This window comes from Stegostoma tigrinum, chromosome 25 (genome assembly GCF_030684315.1).
Source record: "Stegostoma tigrinum isolate sSteTig4 chromosome 25, sSteTig4.hap1, whole genome shotgun sequence".
In the NCBI taxonomy this organism is placed as follows: domain Eukaryota; kingdom Metazoa; phylum Chordata; class Chondrichthyes; order Orectolobiformes; family Stegostomatidae; genus Stegostoma; species Stegostoma tigrinum.
This window is the reverse complement of record NC_081378.1, coordinates 41,859,842-41,878,111: the sequence shown is the minus strand read 5'-3', so window position 1 is coordinate 41,878,111 and position 18,270 is coordinate 41,859,842. Positions and strand designations below refer to the sequence as shown.

The window sequence follows — 18,270 nt, the reverse complement described above, 5'->3', positions numbered from 1 at the left end:
GCGGCTTGGGGTGGGAGGAAGGGATGGGTGAGAGGAAGAACAGGTTAGGAAGGCAGAGACATGCTGGGCTGGTTGTGTGGTGCAGTGGAGGGAGGGGACGAACTGGGCTGGTTTTGGGATGCAGTGGGGGAAGGGGTGATTTTGAAGCTGGTGAAGTCCACATTGATACCGTTGGGCTGCAGGGTTCCCAAGCGGAATATGAGTTGCTGTTCCTGCAACCTTCGGGTGGCATCATTGTGGCACTGCAGGAGGATTGCCACAATAATGCCACCCGAAGGTTGCAGGAACAGCAACTCATATTCCACTTGGGAATCCTGCAGCCCAATGGTATCAATGTGGACTTCACCAGCTTCAAAATCTCCCCTTCCCCCACTGCATCTCAAAACCAGCCCAGCTCGTCCCCTCCCCCCACTGCATCCCAAAAGCAGCCCAGTCTGTCTCTGCCTCCCTAACCCATTCTTCCTCTCACCCATCCCTTCCTCCCACCCCAAGCCGCACCTTCATTTCCTACGTACTAACCTCATCCCACCTCCTTGACTTGTCAGTCTTCCCTGGACTGACCTATCCCCTCCCTACCTCCCCACCTATACTCTACTCTCCACCTATCTTCTTTTCTCTCCATCTTCGGTCCGCCTCCCCCTCTCTCCCTATTTATTCGAGAACCCTCACCCCATCCCCTTCTCTGATGAAGGGTCCAGGCCCGAAACATCAGCTTTTGTGCTCCCGAGATGCTGCTTGGCCTGCTGTGTTCATCCAGCTTCAGACTTTATTGTCTAAAATAACATTACAACTTTAATTTTTGCAGAAAATTACAGTGTACATTAAATATAACTGAGTTAGAGCAAAATATGCCCCTTATTTGAGAGATGTCATTTTAAATTGATGTATTATTCATTGAATGTGTAAAGAATGAGAAGTATCATAATGATTTTCATGTTTTTGCCATTAAGTATGAATCAAAATTATTGTTGCATAAGGTTAGGCAAATCCATGGTTGATAAATGGAACATAATTACAGCACCCCACCACCACCCCCCCCCCAAACATCTCCCACCCTATTCTCATAATTACCATCGAGACACAAATATTAGGACAATTTAAAAAGAAGGGCAAATTCCTTTACATCCTTTTAAAGCAATTTAATCTGGAACTGTGTCCCTGCAGACTCTCAGACCAATTTCATAATGGTAGTAGGGTGGACACACAGATATAAATTAACGTATGGACATCAGAATTGAAAGCTTATAAATTGGTTGTTCAATATGAATCCAAGACAAGGCAGCATTGACTAATCAGCATTTGGAGACAGTGAGCAACGCATAAGAAGCAAGGATGTTAGAAGCACAAATTCTGCTTTAAGAGAATAATGATCTAGGTATGTTTCCAAACAGCAGAAGGGGACTGAAGACATTGTGGCTACATTTGCAGATGACACAAAGACAAATAGAAATGTTATGTTGAGAAGAACAATTAAGGAGAACGCAGATGCAAATAGATAGGCAGGTGGAGATAGTGTGTAAAAATGTGAGAAATCACTGGCAGGATAAATTTAAAATGCAGAGTATTGGTTAAATAGAGAATAATTGCAGAATTTTTGGCTACAAATTGATCTGAGTATTCTATCGTATGATTCACATGAAGATACACAAGTAATTAAGAAGGCTAATACAATGGTATCCTCTTTTGGAACAGGAAATTGAACATTAACATAAGGGCATTGTGCTTCAGTTATTCAGGACTTTTGCAAAACCACCAAGGTGGCCATTCGGCCCATTATGCCTGCACTGGTTCTATTCTCGAGTGCCAATCTCCTGATTTCTCCCCATTTCCTTGCACACTATTTCTATTCAAGTAACCATCCAATGCCCCTCTTGAATGCCTCAATTGGAAATGCCTCCACATGTCAAGGCATTTCCACACCTTAACTACTTGCTGTGTGGAAAAAAGAATTTGCTCACATTATCTTTGTTGCCTTTGTACTTTTCTTTAAATCTACGATCTTGTGTTCTTGTTTCTTCTATAAGCTCCTCCCTATTTCTACAATTCATTTTTATCATGATTTTGAAAATCTCTATCAAATTTCCCCGCAGCCGCCTTCTCTCCAAGGAAAACAGTCCCAACTTCTTCAATCCATCCTCATCCCTGAAGTTTCTCGATCCTGTATAGTCTTGACTTCTGGGGGAAAGCATGTTTCCTCTTGTGGGTCAGTCCACAAATTGTGGACACTGTCTTAAAATTAGGGATCACCATTTTAGAACAAGAATTGAGGAGATTTTTTTCTCTCTCAGAAGATTGACAGACTTTGCAACTCTGCCTCAGAAGGTAGTGGAGAAAGGGTCATTGAATATTTCCAAGGCTGGAGCAGGAGAGGGTCATGAGCTGGTCTCTGACTGCTGCACATTTACTTATTTTTGGCCATAGCACTTTCGCAGTTTTTGTGAATCCCTGGAAAGTCCCTGCTGACCTAGAGGGGACTATGCCCAAGTTTGTGAATACACAGAAGTCTTGCATTCTTTGTTGTTCATTAATTCTAACCAAATCTACCTAAGAGTTAGAGAGATTCTTAAACAAAAACAGAAATTGCTGGAGAAACTCAGCAGGTCTAGCAATATCTGTGGAGAGGAAAAGGGTCAATGTTTCAAGTCCAGTGTTTCTTCTTGACTCTAACTTTTGGAAGTTCTGAAGCAGGGTTGCTGGATTCAAAATGTTATCGCAAATGCTGCTGAGTTTCTCCAGCAATTTCTGTTTTTGTTTCAGATCTTCAGCATCTGCAGTTCTTTGTTTTATTGAAAAGAGATTATTGTTTGGCAGTGGAAATCAAAAGAGATTCAGAGCAGGTGGGAATATGGAGCTCAAAACACAAACTGTTCAGCCATTATGTCTCTGAATGGTGAAGCAGATTCAAAAGATCAAAACGCTCACTTCGGCTTCTAGTGTGTTTGTTCAAAAATTGGACAGGATTTGGCCTTAAATGTTGCTGTCCATTCGATGTTTAAATACTGCAAACAATGGACAAGGAGCAGCAGTATTGAGAAAAAGAGTAATGACAGTAGTACAATTAAAAGATTTCAAATAAAAGGGAAAACATTTTGAGAGTTGGGATGTAGGAAAATAGAGTCATAGACACAATCAGAATTGCCATGACGTGGCTATATCTCCATTAGACGAATGCTGGGGCGGGTTTGATTGGCTAAATGGCCTACTTTTTCTGAAATGATCTTAAGCATTTTAAAAGCAATCCTTAAAATGACAAAGCTCTGAGAAAGACTAGTCTAGAAAGTTCTTGATCATAGTGTGGGGTGGGGACACGTATAAATATCAAGATTGGGTAAGCATGTAGTAAAGATGATATAGTTATAATGGGAGCGTTTAATATTTGTATGGTTTGGAATCAGAGGAATAATACAGGTAAAATTAATGAACTGCTCAAATGGATTCAGGATAGTTTCCACTACAATATATATAGGAACTAATCAAGGAACAGACCTGCCTAGATTTAGTGATGAGAATGGAGCCAGGGTTAAATCATAGAATCTCTACCGTGTGGGAGCAGGCCACTCCGCCCACCGAGTCCACACCGACCTTCTGAAGAGCATCCCACCCAGATCCCCACTCACTACTCTAAACCCTGCATTTCCCACCCTAGAGCCTATGGATAATTTAGCCTGGCCGACCCACCTAACCTGCACATCTTTGGACGGTGGGAGAAAACTGGAGCACCTGGAGGAAACCCACGAGACACAGGAAAATATCAAACTCCACAAAGACTGCTGTCTAAGGCTGGAATTGAACCCAGGTCCTCAGCACTGTGATTCCAAACCCACCTACTAGCCATGTAAATCAATCATTACCTATCTTGAAGGTACTGACTGAAATGATTAAGTTTCTTATTCAGCTTAAGAGGAACAATCCAAAACCAGGTATGTAAATTTAAGTAAGTGTCTAAAAAATGGGAAATAAATGATTGTGGCTGAATTGTTGGATACATGTACACACAATATATTTGACATTTTCAGGATGATACAAAACCAACATGCATCCCCAAACAGAACTGATACATTAACTTTGTTTTTCCATGATGCTTCAACACCTATGTTATATGACAATATGAAACAGGAGTAGGCTATTCGGCTCCTCGAGCCTTCTCCATAATTCAATAGGATCACGGCTGATCCGACAGTCCTTGTTTCCACTTTCCTGCCCTTTTCCAAACACTTAGTTCTCTGACTGATTAAGAATCTATCTATTTCAGTCTTAAATATACACAAGGGTTCTGCTCCTACAGCTCTCTATGGTAAAGAGATCCAAAGACTCATACCCCTCAGAGAAGAAATTCCTCCTCATCTCAGTTTTAAATAGCCATCCCTTCATTCTGAGACTGTCATCTGGTCTTAGACTCTCCCATGAGAAGGAACATCCTCTCAACATTTACCCTGTCAAGCCTCTTAAGAATCCTGTACGTCTCAAAGACATCACCCTCCCATTCTTCTAAACTCCAATGAGTAGAATCCAAACCCGTTTATTCTTTGCTCATCAGACAATTCCCTCATTCCAGGGAGCATCGCAGTGAACACTCTCCAAACTGTCTCCAATGAACTGACGTCTTTCCTTTGTTCAGGGGACCAAAACTGCTTACAGTACTTCAGGTGTGGTTCACCAAGTACCTTGTACAGTTCCAGTAGGACTTCTCTACTCGGATACTTCAACTCCCTGAAATAAGGGCCAACATTCCATTAGCTTTCCTGATCACCTTCTGCACTCTGTCTGCTAGTTTTCTGTGGTCTGTGCACAGGTACCCCCAGGTTGCTGCATGTTTCAGCTTTCTGTGGTTTTTGTCCTTTTAAATAATACTGTTTTTTTGTCCTTTCCAAAATAAACTTCACATTTTTGCACAATTTGCCCACTTAGTTAACCTATCAATATCTCCGTTAACTGTTCATATCCTTCTCTCAACCCAAGTACTTCCACCATTTTCCGCCTAGATGGGATAACCCATCACTTTGTACGCTGTGCTTGAAATTTAAATAATAATTGAATCAATGATAAAAAGCCTCGGCTCTATGATTGCTTAAAAAGTGTTAATGTCTAACATCTTCTATTTTGGATTAAATGCTACCTACTCTGAAACATTAACTTGCTTTCTCTGTATTTAGTTTCGGTCTGAACTGTTGAGTGCTTACAATTTATGTGGTTTTATTAGTAAATTTGTGGGTGACCTTGGCCCGTAGTGACTTGGTTTTAATAGAATGAAACTCACATTGATATCAAGGTTGTTACCTTCATAGTTTTCTATTGAGTAGATCCTCAATATGTGCCATAATCTACCTCCCTGCTACAAATCAGCCTTGTCAAACAATCATGTGCCTGGTAAGTTGTTAATCTTACCTATAATGTACAACAGCCAGGAATAATACTCAGCTGTTGTGAGGTATAATGATCTGTCTCCTGTTTCTTCTTGGTTTCCTCTGTGAGGTATTTTTAAAACCTGCTGTAGCTAGTGAGTGATTAATGGTCGATTCTAACGTGCTCTTCATTTCAACAGCATACAGACTGATGTGTGATACAATAAACATGATTCAGATTCCGATGCTCATTTAAATTTAGACAGTACAATGCAGACTAGCTACCTACATTTTGCAGCATTCTCCAAATAGAATAAACCCATGATTTATCACTGATTTTGTAAATATAGCTATTTGTAATTGAACAAGGACCCAAAAGATGAACTGACACATGGCTAGCCATTTATCACAGTGACATCTCTCTAGCTACCCCACGAAGAGTGTGTACAGATTGTTCTGAACGCTGTTACCCATTTAGTTTTATGATTTTACTGTCTTTCTGCTGACGCACATTGAAGATACAATTAAAAAAACTAATGTTCAGCTGTTAGTATTCATGGTAAAGCTGCCCATGCAGCTTGAAATAGTGTTGTAAACAAGTCCAGAATCACCTGGCCATATTGTTAATGTTCCATATGAAGTGTTTCTGCAAGTCACTTACCATTAGTGTAACTGTAGTGATCCCCAGCTGAGCCTGACTTGTACTTACTTCCAGATGTAATCTAGGCATAATAAAGAAAATATGGTCATCATTTTTCTAGTGCTTGAATTGCACTGTTTTGAGCCTGTATCCTTCTCCCAGGCAGTACTCCCAGTTGGTTAAATGGTTAAATTTTTCCTTCAGTTAGCCCATCAAATTTCTGCAGACATCTATGAATGATTTGTGCCCAATTACAGAAAGTAAGCCATTACTCACACCCAAGTTAAATGTTAACCAAGAGCTTCACAAATAGAGTCACATTCCCCTAAAGGCTGACCACACAAAAATAGTCCTGGGTCTTTGTATTTGACACCAAGCAGTCCTCTTTGGGAAAACCTAAGCTTAACCCTAAACAGCAGGGGGATAGGAATAGGCTGTCTTGCTTTCTCCTAGCTTAGTGGTGAAAGATAGAAAGGAAACATTAACTTTTGAAACTTGGCATGTTAGACCACTCATGATCAATCTCAACCATCTGGAAAGAAATCGTTAGGAGGCCTCAGTGAATTTGCCTTGCTGCAGAGAAGCAGCCAGGGAGACAAGCAAGGGGATAAACGTCCTAATGAAAAGAAAAGGCTGACAGAAACTCTCATGCTCATGGAATCCACTTTTCCAGCAGGAATGCAATCTTGGGTGCACTGCCAAATCTCAACTGTCTAAATGAAAGATTTACGATATTTACCTACAGCTCAGCTATAGCCAATAGGATTTTGTCATTAGCTTTGAGGCAGACGAGAAAACAAAACTGCATGGAGGCATCCTGGATCAAATGACTGGCACCTCCTGGGTAATGTCTTTTTTTTGGATGAATGATCTAGGTGTCATTTGTATCACTTGATCCATGCAGGAGATTGATGTCTACTGGATAGATCAAAGACTTGTTCAATTAGTGATAAACTAGCACCATGACAACATAAGGTCCAAAAATCCATGAGAGAAAAGATCAATGTCTCAGCCTCAAAACAGCCTGACTGAGGAGGACAGGGTCAACTGGAAAACTTTCACACATCCAACTCAGTTTCTGAATTGAGATATCAAATAAAGGCAGCTGTGATAGACTGCTGTAGTCCATATGATCAGGAGATGTGGGAACAGAAATAGGTCATTCAGCCCATTGATTCTGCTCTGTTATTCAATAGCTAATGGCTAATCCTCAACTTCTGATAACTGCTCAACACTTGGAATGCAGCACAACCAAGCCTCATATCAACTTACACCTAACCAGGCAAAAATCGCACTTCTCACATTTGTTGAAGGAGAGATTCTCAGATATATTGAACGCTTGGCATTTCTTGATACACAGCAGCTCTCTCAGAAGACCACCATGGACAAAGAAGACTCAACACTGGGCAGGTGTGACAGATCAGCCTTCTAGGCATAACAGTGACAAGTGTTTGACAACAAAAATCTCTACAAGTGAACACAGTCTTAATGAACAAAGCCACTGTCATCAGCACATTCCTGATCTACAGTGAGACCCACTCTGTGAATCAGAAACATACAACAGCACTTGAGCAATTCCATCAAAAACATCTCTGCTGCATCATCCAGATTCAGTTTGAGAATACTGGATCAAATATTAGCATCTGTCTTAAAGCCAACTCTACAATCATTTAGGCAGAAATCAGCTTCGATTTACCAGAAACTGTGTTGAACTGGCCAAAAACCACCTCCCTGCTGCAGCCTATTTTCTCAACTCTCAGGTGGTCAATGTTCCATAGGACATTAAAGAAAACACTTCAAAGACACTCTGAAGTTTCCCATGAAGCATGGCAGCATTGACATTAAAGACTGGGAGGGGTTTGCTACCAGTTGTTCAAAATAGCAACAACTTGTACACCAAGCTACATCGCATCGAGTCCCAAAGTTTTAATGGGGCAGAGTGGTGCAAAGGCTATAAGACAAAGAAACAAAAACCTTCAGTCCAGATTGCACATCCTGCTCCATGTGCTTGAAGATGTGTGGGTTGAGAATTAACCCGTTCAGTCACTTGAAGAACCATCGCAGAAACCTGTGGCTGCATGTAGCGGTCATCCTGGAATCAAGGGACAGCTGATGGCCATATCAAGACCTTACTGTTCCCATCCCAAAGGTACTCTTAACTAAACTACAATGTCTCAGCCTTTCCAAAACACCAAGGTAGCTTATCCTCATCAGCACCAGTGACAAGATACTGGCAGGGTAGAAGCCTTTATTGCAAAATCAGGCATAAGATGTTCCATTTGCTAAATATTTTTATTCATTATGGGAATTCATGCAAGTTTTACAGGGTAGGAGGTCATACATTTATCATAAAGTAATCTGTCTTTGGCCAAGATGTCGGATCCATCAGCTGTCAATGACGATTCCCAAGATATTGATGGTGGGGAGTCTTAAAGCTGGTGATGCTGCTAAAGATCAGTAGAAAGGGGGAGGGAGTGAAGTGAGTTACTCAACATTTTCTGCATGTAATCTGCACTTGACTGCATAAATGTTATCCTTCATCTATCAGCATAGATCCCATCAGAAGTTGTTACAGAGATAATGGGAACTGCAGATGCTGGAGATTCCAAGATAATAAAATGTGAGGCTGGATGAACACAGCAGGCCAGGCAGCATCTCAGGAGCACAAAAGCTGACGTTTCGGGCCTAGACCCTTCATCAGAGAGGGGGATGGGGGGAGGGGGAACTGGAATAAATAGGGAGAGAGGGGGAGGCGGACCGAAGATGGAGAGTAAAGAAGATAGGTGGAGAAGGTGTGGGTGGGGAGGTAGGGAGGGGATAGGTCAGTCCAGGGAAGACGGACAGGTCAAGGAGGTGGGATGAGGTTAGTAGGTAGCTGGGGGTGCGGCTTGGGGTGGGAGGAAGGGATGGGTGAGAGGAAGAACCGGTTAGGGAGGCAGAGACAGGTTGGACTGGTTTTGGGATGCAGTGGGTGGGGGGGAAGAGCTGGGCTGGTTGTGTGGTGCAGTGGGGGGAGGGGATGAACTGGGCTGGTTTAGGGATGCAGTGGGGGAAGGGGAGATTTTGAAACTGGTGAAGTCCACATTGATACCATATGGCTGCAGGGTTCCCAGGCGGAATATGAGTTGCTGTTCCTGCAACCTTCGGGTGGCATCATTGTGGCAGTGCAGGAGGCCCATGATGGACATGTCATCAAGAGAATGGGAGGGAGAGTGGAAATGGTTTGCGACTGGGAGGTGCAGTTGTTTGTTGCGAACTGAGCGGAGGTGTTCTGCAAAGCGGTCCCCAAGCCTCCGCTTGGTTTCTGCAAAGCGGTCCCCAAGCCTCCGCTTGGTTTCTGCAAAGCGGTCCCCAAGCCTCCGCTTGGACTTCACCAGTTTCAAAATCTCCCCTTCCCCCACTGCATCCCTAAACCAGCCCAGTTCATCCCCTCCCCCCACTGCACCACACAACCAGCCCAGCTCTTCCCCCCCACCCACTGCATCCCAAAACCAGTCCAACCTGTCTCTGCCTCCCTAACCGGTTCTTCCTCTCACCCATCCCTTCCTCCCACCCCAAGCCGCACCCCCAGCTACCTACTAACCTCATCCCACCTCCTTGACCTGTCCGTCTTCCCTGGACTGACCTATCCCCTCCCTACCTCCCCACCTACACCCTCTCCACCTATCTTCTTTACTCTCCATCTTCGGTCCGCCTCCCCCTCTCTCCCTATTTATTCCAGTTCCCTCCCCCCATCCCCCTCTCTGATGAAGGGTCTAGGCCCGAAACGTCAGCTTTTGTGCTCCTGAGAAGTTGTTCCAGGCTGTCTACCAATCAAAAGGTACAAGTAATGGAGTTAGATACCAGAGAAACAGTGACTGGCCCTGTTCACACTTCTTGACACAGGTATTTAATCTAGCTAACATAGTGGTGGAAACTGACCCCTTGAATATGTGTAAGACTGAGGTTAAACAAGGAGGTGAAGCAATATTGGGATAGGCAGACACCCCAGATTACTAACTGCTAGAACAGGCCCAAGCGACTAGTTGGCCCATTCCCGCTCCTAGTTTGTTGTTATTATTACCGTCGTGTAGTTTTCTTTAAAGTAATGACTTTCTAGACAACTACAGAAGATTTTCTAGTCAGGTTTTTAGTGCCAATTTTACAGCTTCTGGTAGTTATTCTTTCTCTCCTGGTGTTAACACAATGAGCTACTGCTTCATATGATATCCACCGCATTACTAACCCCGACCCCACCCAAAAATATTTCTCAACTTCCTACCCATACCACTCTATCACCTTCCCCCAACAAAAACTTTGCTTCCAGTTTCTGCCCATTCATTAATTTTACTATCTCCCTTGCTGCCAAATATTTGTCTCAGAATTCATCTTCCTTTTTCCAATGTTGTTGCGGATTCACATCATTTATTGTATTTTACCCCTCTTTGCTTCGCTTAATTTTCCCTGTTCCCACCCACTTTAATTTCTAAGATTTTTCCCCTTCTCTGGCAACTACTGCTGGTGAGGTCATACGTCTTACCTTCCCATCTAATTGCCTCTTTGGCCTATATTCTACTCATCTCTATAGCAACCATTTCCTACTTTACTCTCTTTGTCAAGCCAACCCATAATAATTCTTGTGACCTTCCTTTCTCAAATCATTTTGTCTTACTTTTCCTATTCAAACCTTTCCCCCACTTCTCTCTTTTATCATCAATTCTACCCCCCCCCCACCCAGTCCTAGTCAAATGCATCCTCCTCCTCATTCCTCATAATGATTTTAAGTCAATGAAAGCCACTATACTCCCTATTATTTGCCCCTTCCCACAAAGAAACACCAGCGACAGGAGAAGCTGAACACAGCAATGAACACACACTGCTTATGGCTGAGACTTACACCACAAGTAAGCAACTAAGGGTGTGTGGGGAAGGAGGGACCCTCATTACATAGTATTTGCTGGGATAAAACAAACACCTCACTGACTGATCCTTCCTTTGTGAGACTGGTAATTAGGCACACAGTTGATGCAGTAGTTACACATGCCTTATAAGCATCAAAACATTGCATACATCATGGTAGACACCTATTCTGTTAGCTTTCTTTTCTCACTAACATTCTGGGCAGAGGTTTAATTTCAATTCTTGTGGGGAACATAGGCATCACTGGCAAATGTCTGCATTTATTGCCCATCCTTTAGTTGCACTTGAACAGATTGGCTCACTAGATCGGTTCAGAGGGTAGTTAAGAGTTGACCACGTTGCTATGAGTCTGTAGTCACATGTATACCAGCCCAAGTAAGGAGGCCTGATTCATTGCTGGAGCCCAGCAGGGGAAGCCTACAGAATAAGGCATCTCTGGTTGCTCACATATGTACTTATGAGCTGGATCAGAGTACTGAAGGCCAGGAGAGGAAACATTTCTGGGCTAGAGTCCCAGATGCTGAAAGCCAGCCTTAGAAAACAGGGTAGAAAGTAGAGCAGTTTAATCCTTTGAAAGAATTGTGATCACCTTGAACTATAACACATTGCACTTAGTGAAACAGCAGTTCAGTGGATACACACAATGCATTGCATGATTGGCTGCATTCAAACAAGCAACACTCACCAACACAGAGTGGCTAAGTTCAAGGAACAATCAAAGTTGAAATTTCAGTTCAGCTCCATTCAATGAGGCTGTGGTGCTCTAGAGCAACCTCTGTTTTAGCAAATAGAAATTTTAGATTTTGAAGATACCACTTTGATACCAATTTCACTCTTTAGTAACCAGGTTTCCTCTCATCAGTCTTAGGCACAAGCCACCAATCAGAATTTTACAATTTTTTGATAAGTTACAGGAACAACATCAACAAATTTCAGCATAATATTTGGATATCAACTAATAACATTTAAATAGCTCCCGGGTGAACAGTTTTGTTACAGTCAAACCGGGGATGTAACAGTTTACATTAAAATTTAATGGAGAAATGTGTATGTATCTAGAGAGATGGTTCCTATCCAATGATGACCTTAGATGGGGTGGCTGCTTTTCCATTGGAAGAATCAGTCTTATTCTCCCACAAGTTCCGTTTGCTTGATACGTCTCCCGGCTTCACATCCTAGAACAAAAAGTACAAATAAATTGTAAGGCGTTGTCATGAGAAAATTGTAGATTAATCAAAATAATGCATGAACCAAAATATAGTACATTCTTTCAGTATTTGGTGACAGTGACAAGCATTCAGTGTAGGCTATAATTTTGCCTTTGGTGCACATGTAAAGCAAGAGAACAGAAAACAAAACAAAGTGTGTTTCCATTAACCAGGCATCGCTTGTGTTTTTAAATTCAAATTATTAACTTTAGTAAATAAAAATCAATTGAAAAGTGTATTAAAACAAACAATTATTAACATTTCATGGGGACAGTGATACCTAATGGGCAACTTCGTTAGATATCACTGTCTTTCAAAATTGGTCTTCTGTAATTCTTCTTGAACATATCAGGCACACACATTAGAGAGGACAGCAAATGATGTTATGTTGCAGTATCAAAACAGTTTATTCTCCTTAATGCTGCTTTAGATTTAATAATACATCAACAGTAAATCAGTTCACAGAGCTTAAAATCTACTGTTGTGGATCACTAATTTTTTATGTCTACATCAGAGGAGAATTAAAAACTGCTCCATACCCAGGCAGCATGTCAAAAATCAATGCCAATCCTTCTTGTAATAAAATATACAGGGTAAAACAGCAGACGGCAGATTATGATTTGCAACTGAATATTTATGAAGTCAAGAGAAGTGGTCTTTACCTGAAGCAGCATCAAAGAAGAGAAGTAATTGGAGTAAGGTAGAAAGCTTTTAGAAAGATATATACAAACTTACATGAAGGGTGTGGATTGTTTTAATGACTATAATGATAGATCAGAGATTTTAAATTTGGCTTTGAAATAAAATGAGAATTCACTGCACAATTCCACACTTACAATGCTCTTTACCCTATATTTGCCTTCAGACTAGACGTTCAATGTATGACAACCATGGCTCAGTTGGTAGCTTTCTTGTCACTGAATCAGAAGGTTGTGCGTTTGAGACCCATGCCAAGACTTGGGAACAAAATCAAAGCTGGTACTCACAAGGCACAACAGAGGGGCGGGCAGCTGCATTGACATTTTATGGATGAGATGTTTATGCTGAAGCTTCAATTACCCCCTCATGTGGGATGGAAAAAAAAACTCCATGGTAATATTTCAGAGAATAATAGAGCAATAATCCTGACCAACATTTATCTGTCAATTAACATCACATCACTAAAACAGATTAACTGGTCATCCTCATATTACTGTTTGTGGGAACTGACTGTATACGAACTGTGACTACACTTAAAAGTGCTTTGCAGTATCTGATAGTTGTGAAATATTCCAGATAAATTCATGCTTTTCTTTCTAAGTGTTTTACTGTATGATTTCCAGTGCACCAAAGTAGGCACTTACTGCCAAACCCATACAAAACGGAAACACTAACTTCTGGAAACTATTCAACGATCACTTTGTACTTAATTCCAGAAGAGAATTATCTGTACTCTATGATTGTTATGTTTTTGATTAAAAGGAAATCCTTTTTATATTAAAAAAGGATCAGAACTGGGTGAGATAATAAACCAGCAACACGGTTCATTCATCTTAGTTGACTTTAACTTTTACTGGCTTGGTAGGAACAATTTATAAAAAGATGATTGAAATTGGTTTCCTTGAAATTTCTTGATGGCATTGTAGGATTGCTCTCTCCCCTGCATCCTCTAAGGTCATCCGTAGAATGTTCTCCAGCACAACCCTCAGCTTCAGTTTTCAGGTCTGCACTGTTTTGTCTTTTTTGAGCTATATACTTAAAATCTTGGCTGAGATGACTTACATCCTCTGGTATGGCTTGGCTGGTGAATTTTGCTGATAGTAGCTGAACTGACTTTGAATGTTATTCATTGAGGCATTACTATTCCACCAATTGTTCCATGCAACAGCGAAGCACCACTTACCTTGGTGCATTGTTTAGCAAAGATGATTTGGAGAGATAAATCAAATTGTTTCTTATTTCTCTATTAGTGTAAAGAGAAAACGTTGAACAATATTTCATAGAAGAGAATCCCTACAGTGTGGAAACAGGCCCCTGGGCCCAACAAGCCCACATTCAGAGAATCCCTCCCAGACCCAGCCCCCTATAATCCATCTAATCTACACATCCCTGAACACTATGGGCAATTTAGCATGGCCAGTTCACCTAGCCTGTACATCTCTGGACTGTGGGAGGAAACTGGAGCACCTGGAGGAAAACTATGCAGACACGGGGAGAATGTCTGTGTGGAGTTTGCACGGTCACCCAAGGGTGGAATTGAACCTGGATCCCTGGCTCTGTAAGGCAGTAGTGCTAAACACTGAGCCACTGTGCTGCCCCACTCCCCATTCTTCGAAATTTTGAATGTACTTTCCCCAACCTACAGATGTAAAGATTCTCAGTACTTTGCAATTTTTTAACATCAGGTAAGTGATCCAAGTGGGAAATATCAACAAAAGGTACATACTACTAGTGAATTTCACCCAAGCCAATTGATACAACTATAATAGAGGAGGTTTGTTCTTCATTCTGGCACCATTTGTTACACAGGAATATTGTGGTGGAGGAATATTGCGATGGAGATTAACAGCGTCTCACTATTGCGAAGGATTCATGTTGGGTGTATCCATCTTTCTTGAGTAGAAATAATATCACAAATCAATAAAACTGTAACCTCAGATAAAGTATATATATATATATATATATTTAAAAAAGACAGGTTTACCTGATTATTCACAATAGTCCCTGACCACCCGGAAGTAGAAGAAAGAAAGAAGGAGAAGCTATCCCAACCCGATAGAAAGGAACGAAGGCACGAAGAAAGGAAGTGGGAGAACCAACTGGTCAAGAGAACAGGAGAGGTCAAAGGTTATTAACTTCACACAAGCTGTTTGTGTCTTAAACAAGCATAGCACAGCTGTCGATAAGTACAGAGATTTGTAAGACATAGACTTTCGAAGCAAGGAAACAAGTTTCATTCTATGAAGTTGGCCATGAGTAATGTGTTAAGTGTCTTGCAGTCTAATTGAGATTCTCTGGAGGTAGGCTGCTTCCCTCTTGTGGAAGATACTATAAACAACTCTGGAATTACACAGGCAGTGCAGTTGTTTTTTCTCATGTTGTTGTTTCATTATTGCTTACAGTTGTGAAAAAGAATTCAAACTAAACCTTATTTTTAGCAACAGTATATCTTTTAGAGCTGTCACATCTCTCCTTCTCCACCAATGTGAACCCTCCAAATGGACAGATACAGTTTGCTAATGACCCATTGGTGCCTTTGATTGGTCATACAGTCATACAGCATGAAAGCAGAGCCTATGGTCCAACTTGTTCATGCTGACCAGATATCCTAAATTAATCTACTCCCATTTTAAAGGGATATGCCTTTAAAATTTTCTTATTCATGTACCCGTCCAGATGTGTTTTAATTGTACCTGCTTCCACTACCACCTCTGGCAGCTGATTCCACACATGCACCACCCTCTGCCTGAAAAAGTTGCCCTTCAGTCCCTTTTCAATCTTTCCCCTCTCACCTTAAACCTACATACTCTTGTTTTGGGCTCCCCTGCCCTGGGGAAAATACCTTGGCTATTCACCTTATCCATACCCCCTCGTGACTGTATAAAGCTTTGTAAGCTCACCCTTTAGCCTCCGAAACTCCAGGGGAAATAGCCCCAGCCTCGTCAGCCCCTCCCTCAATCACAGATTGACTTCTGCAAGAAGGAACTGGTCCTGTTAGAATTTACTCTCCTCCTTCTCTGAGGTGGAGCTTCACTGCTGTCAATTTACAACTAGAAAAAAATACAGGTAACTGGAGTAGTCAAGTTGAAGCTGCAGTTAAAGTCAGGAATGTAACTCATGATCCCCTGCTCTCAGTCTGAGATTATATACTCTTCACAGCTAAATGTATCCATTATTACACCAAAATGTCGCAGAGAATGTACTTAAGTCCTCATGTATGTGATTTGTAATCAAGACTTCAACTTAACTCCTACAGCCAATTGCACCCTAATCATTTACAGGAATATCTGACTGAGACATAAATATACAAAATATGGACACTGATTATTATTCCTTCACATCGAAATACAGCATAAAAGTAAATATCGGTATACTGTAGATTGCAAAGAACAAAGTGAGTCAGCAACAGAACAAAGGTTACTCACGGCCGTGTGACACGGCACAAGTTAATGCCTACATTACGGCAGTGCAGCAGTTGTCTTTTCCATCATTAGAATGGAGGTCAAAGGAATAATGAATCTATCAGCAGTAATTTTCAGAGGTATAATGGCAAACAATAGAGCCATGAGAATGCAATAATACCTTGAGCTTCAATCAAGCATTACGGGCACTCTTGGGCACTTCAGACAGTGCAGATCAGTACTACATTACTGCATCCCTTACAGACACCAGCACTTTCACTATTGTGAAGTTTTTTTTCACTTAAAGATATGTCTGCCATTTCTCACTCTTTACCCCCAGCACACTGGGCAAAATTTCCCTTATCCCTGAGGCCTTGCCCTGAATGCTATCTTTTTTCCTATTTCTCATCATGTTCTCAAAGAAGCTCAGACCTTGAATATTGCTGCACCTATTCCTCTTGCATTGATCAGAACAAATGGAAGATTACCTGATTTCAAATGATCACTCTTTATGTCACAGGAGAAACAGATGCTGGCCTGTTGATGATGCAACTTTGACTGGTTGAGATGTTGCAATGCAGCAAATAACAGAAATGTGTCTGCCCTTGTGGGACAGTCTAGGGCCAGACGGCATAATCTCAGACTAAGAACTCATCTAGTTAGGACAGAGATGTGATGGAATTTCTTCTCTCAGACAGAAATGAATCTATAGGATTCTTTACTGCAACGGGCTATGGAGGCCAGGTCTTTCAGTATATTCAAGGTCGAGGTAAACAGTTCATCAGTAAGGGTGTCATAGATTATGGGGAAAAGACAGTAAAGTGAATTTGCCGGTTATCAGATCAGCCATAATCTCATTGAATGATACAGCAGACTTGATGGGCTGAATGGCCTATTTTTTGCTCCAACATCTTATGGATTTATGGTATCCACGTGACTCAGGGTAATTTTTAAAAACGGTGAAAGGCTTGAAGATATTCTTTTCGTTTACAAACAATGGGCCCTTGTGCATGAATGCATTGCCAATTCTCTCCTGTCAGATAAGTTATTATGATTGTCTGAAATTTGGCATTCTTGAGTTTTTCCAGACAAGTGCAAGACCAAAAGCTTCAGTAATTTGCCTCACATTTTAGCGACGCTCATTTTAGCCATGAGACCTCGTCCCTGCTCGCTAGATTGTATTACCCCAGGTTACCGCCTATCCATCTTCTCATCCCAATCTTTGTTATAGCTCTTATTGTAGAAGGTTTCCTCAAGGTATTGAATCATTCCCCTTCACATCTACCATTATCAACCCCTCCGCTAAAAAGAAAGCTTTTACTTGTTTGTCATTTTAACTTACCACCCCATTTCCAACCTTCCTTTCCTTTATAAAGCGTTTGACTATTTTATTGCCTCCCAAAAGCCATATGTCCCTTTTCAGCAATTCCTCATTCTAATTCCACCAATCAGGTTTCCTGGTCCAATGCAGTCCTCTTATTTACGTCATAAAGTATACCTTGCATTAGTGTGACACAAGCTCGTGCTTCTTGATCAATACCAATATATCAATACCAGTATATCCATTCCAGAAAACTTTAACATGGTTGACTGCACTATCCTCCTCCAACACCATCCATTGGAGTGGGGCCATCATGCCTTTGTGCTATTCTTATCAATGCAGTCACAGCCAGAAGATGAACTGAAATAGCTTCTCTTCCTGCAACCACAGCAGAATGTCTGAAGTTCCCCAATGACACATTCCTGAGTTCCTTTCTACTTCTCACCTTATATGTACAACATCCAGAAACACATCAGATTGCATATGTTTGTTGCCCATGGCGACATCTCCATTCCCTTTCTGATCCTGCTGTTGTATCTCTTGAAATCCAGTAATGGCTGGAGCAGAAATTTCCTCTATATATCAGGGTGACCACAGCCACACTCTTTGGTCACCACCACATCCTCCAGCCACTGCCTCTAACCTTCTTTCTGGTGATGGTTTGCGTCTGATTCAGACCACCTGCAACCTTGATGTTGTATTTAACTTCAAGCTGAACTTGTGACTATGTATCTGCATCAGCACCATGACTTCCACATTC

The 18,270-nt window shown here is 41.6% G+C and overlaps 1 protein-coding gene across 8 annotated transcripts in view; it reads right to left on the bottom strand.

Annotated features, from left to right (window-relative positions):
- The window catches only part of LOC125463330 (non-muscle caldesmon-like), a 194,853-nt gene that overhangs the window by 1,817 nt on the left and 174,766 nt on the right, over nt 1–18,270 (bottom strand). For 5 of the 8 annotated variants that reach the window (XM_048554514.2, XM_048554513.2, XM_048554516.2 and 2 more), the window contains 2 exons: nt 11,967–12,056; nt 6,004–6,064 (listed from right to left, as the gene is read on the bottom strand). In XM_048554514.2, coding sequence (XP_048410471.1) covers nt 6,004–6,064; nt 11,967–12,056 — 151 coding nt within the window. Of the gene's footprint in view, nt 1–6,003; nt 6,065–11,429; nt 12,057–14,772; nt 14,888–18,270 lie in introns of those variants that run through there. The other 3 variants (XR_007249814.1, XR_007249813.2, XM_048554518.1) reach the window with 3 other exon arrangements.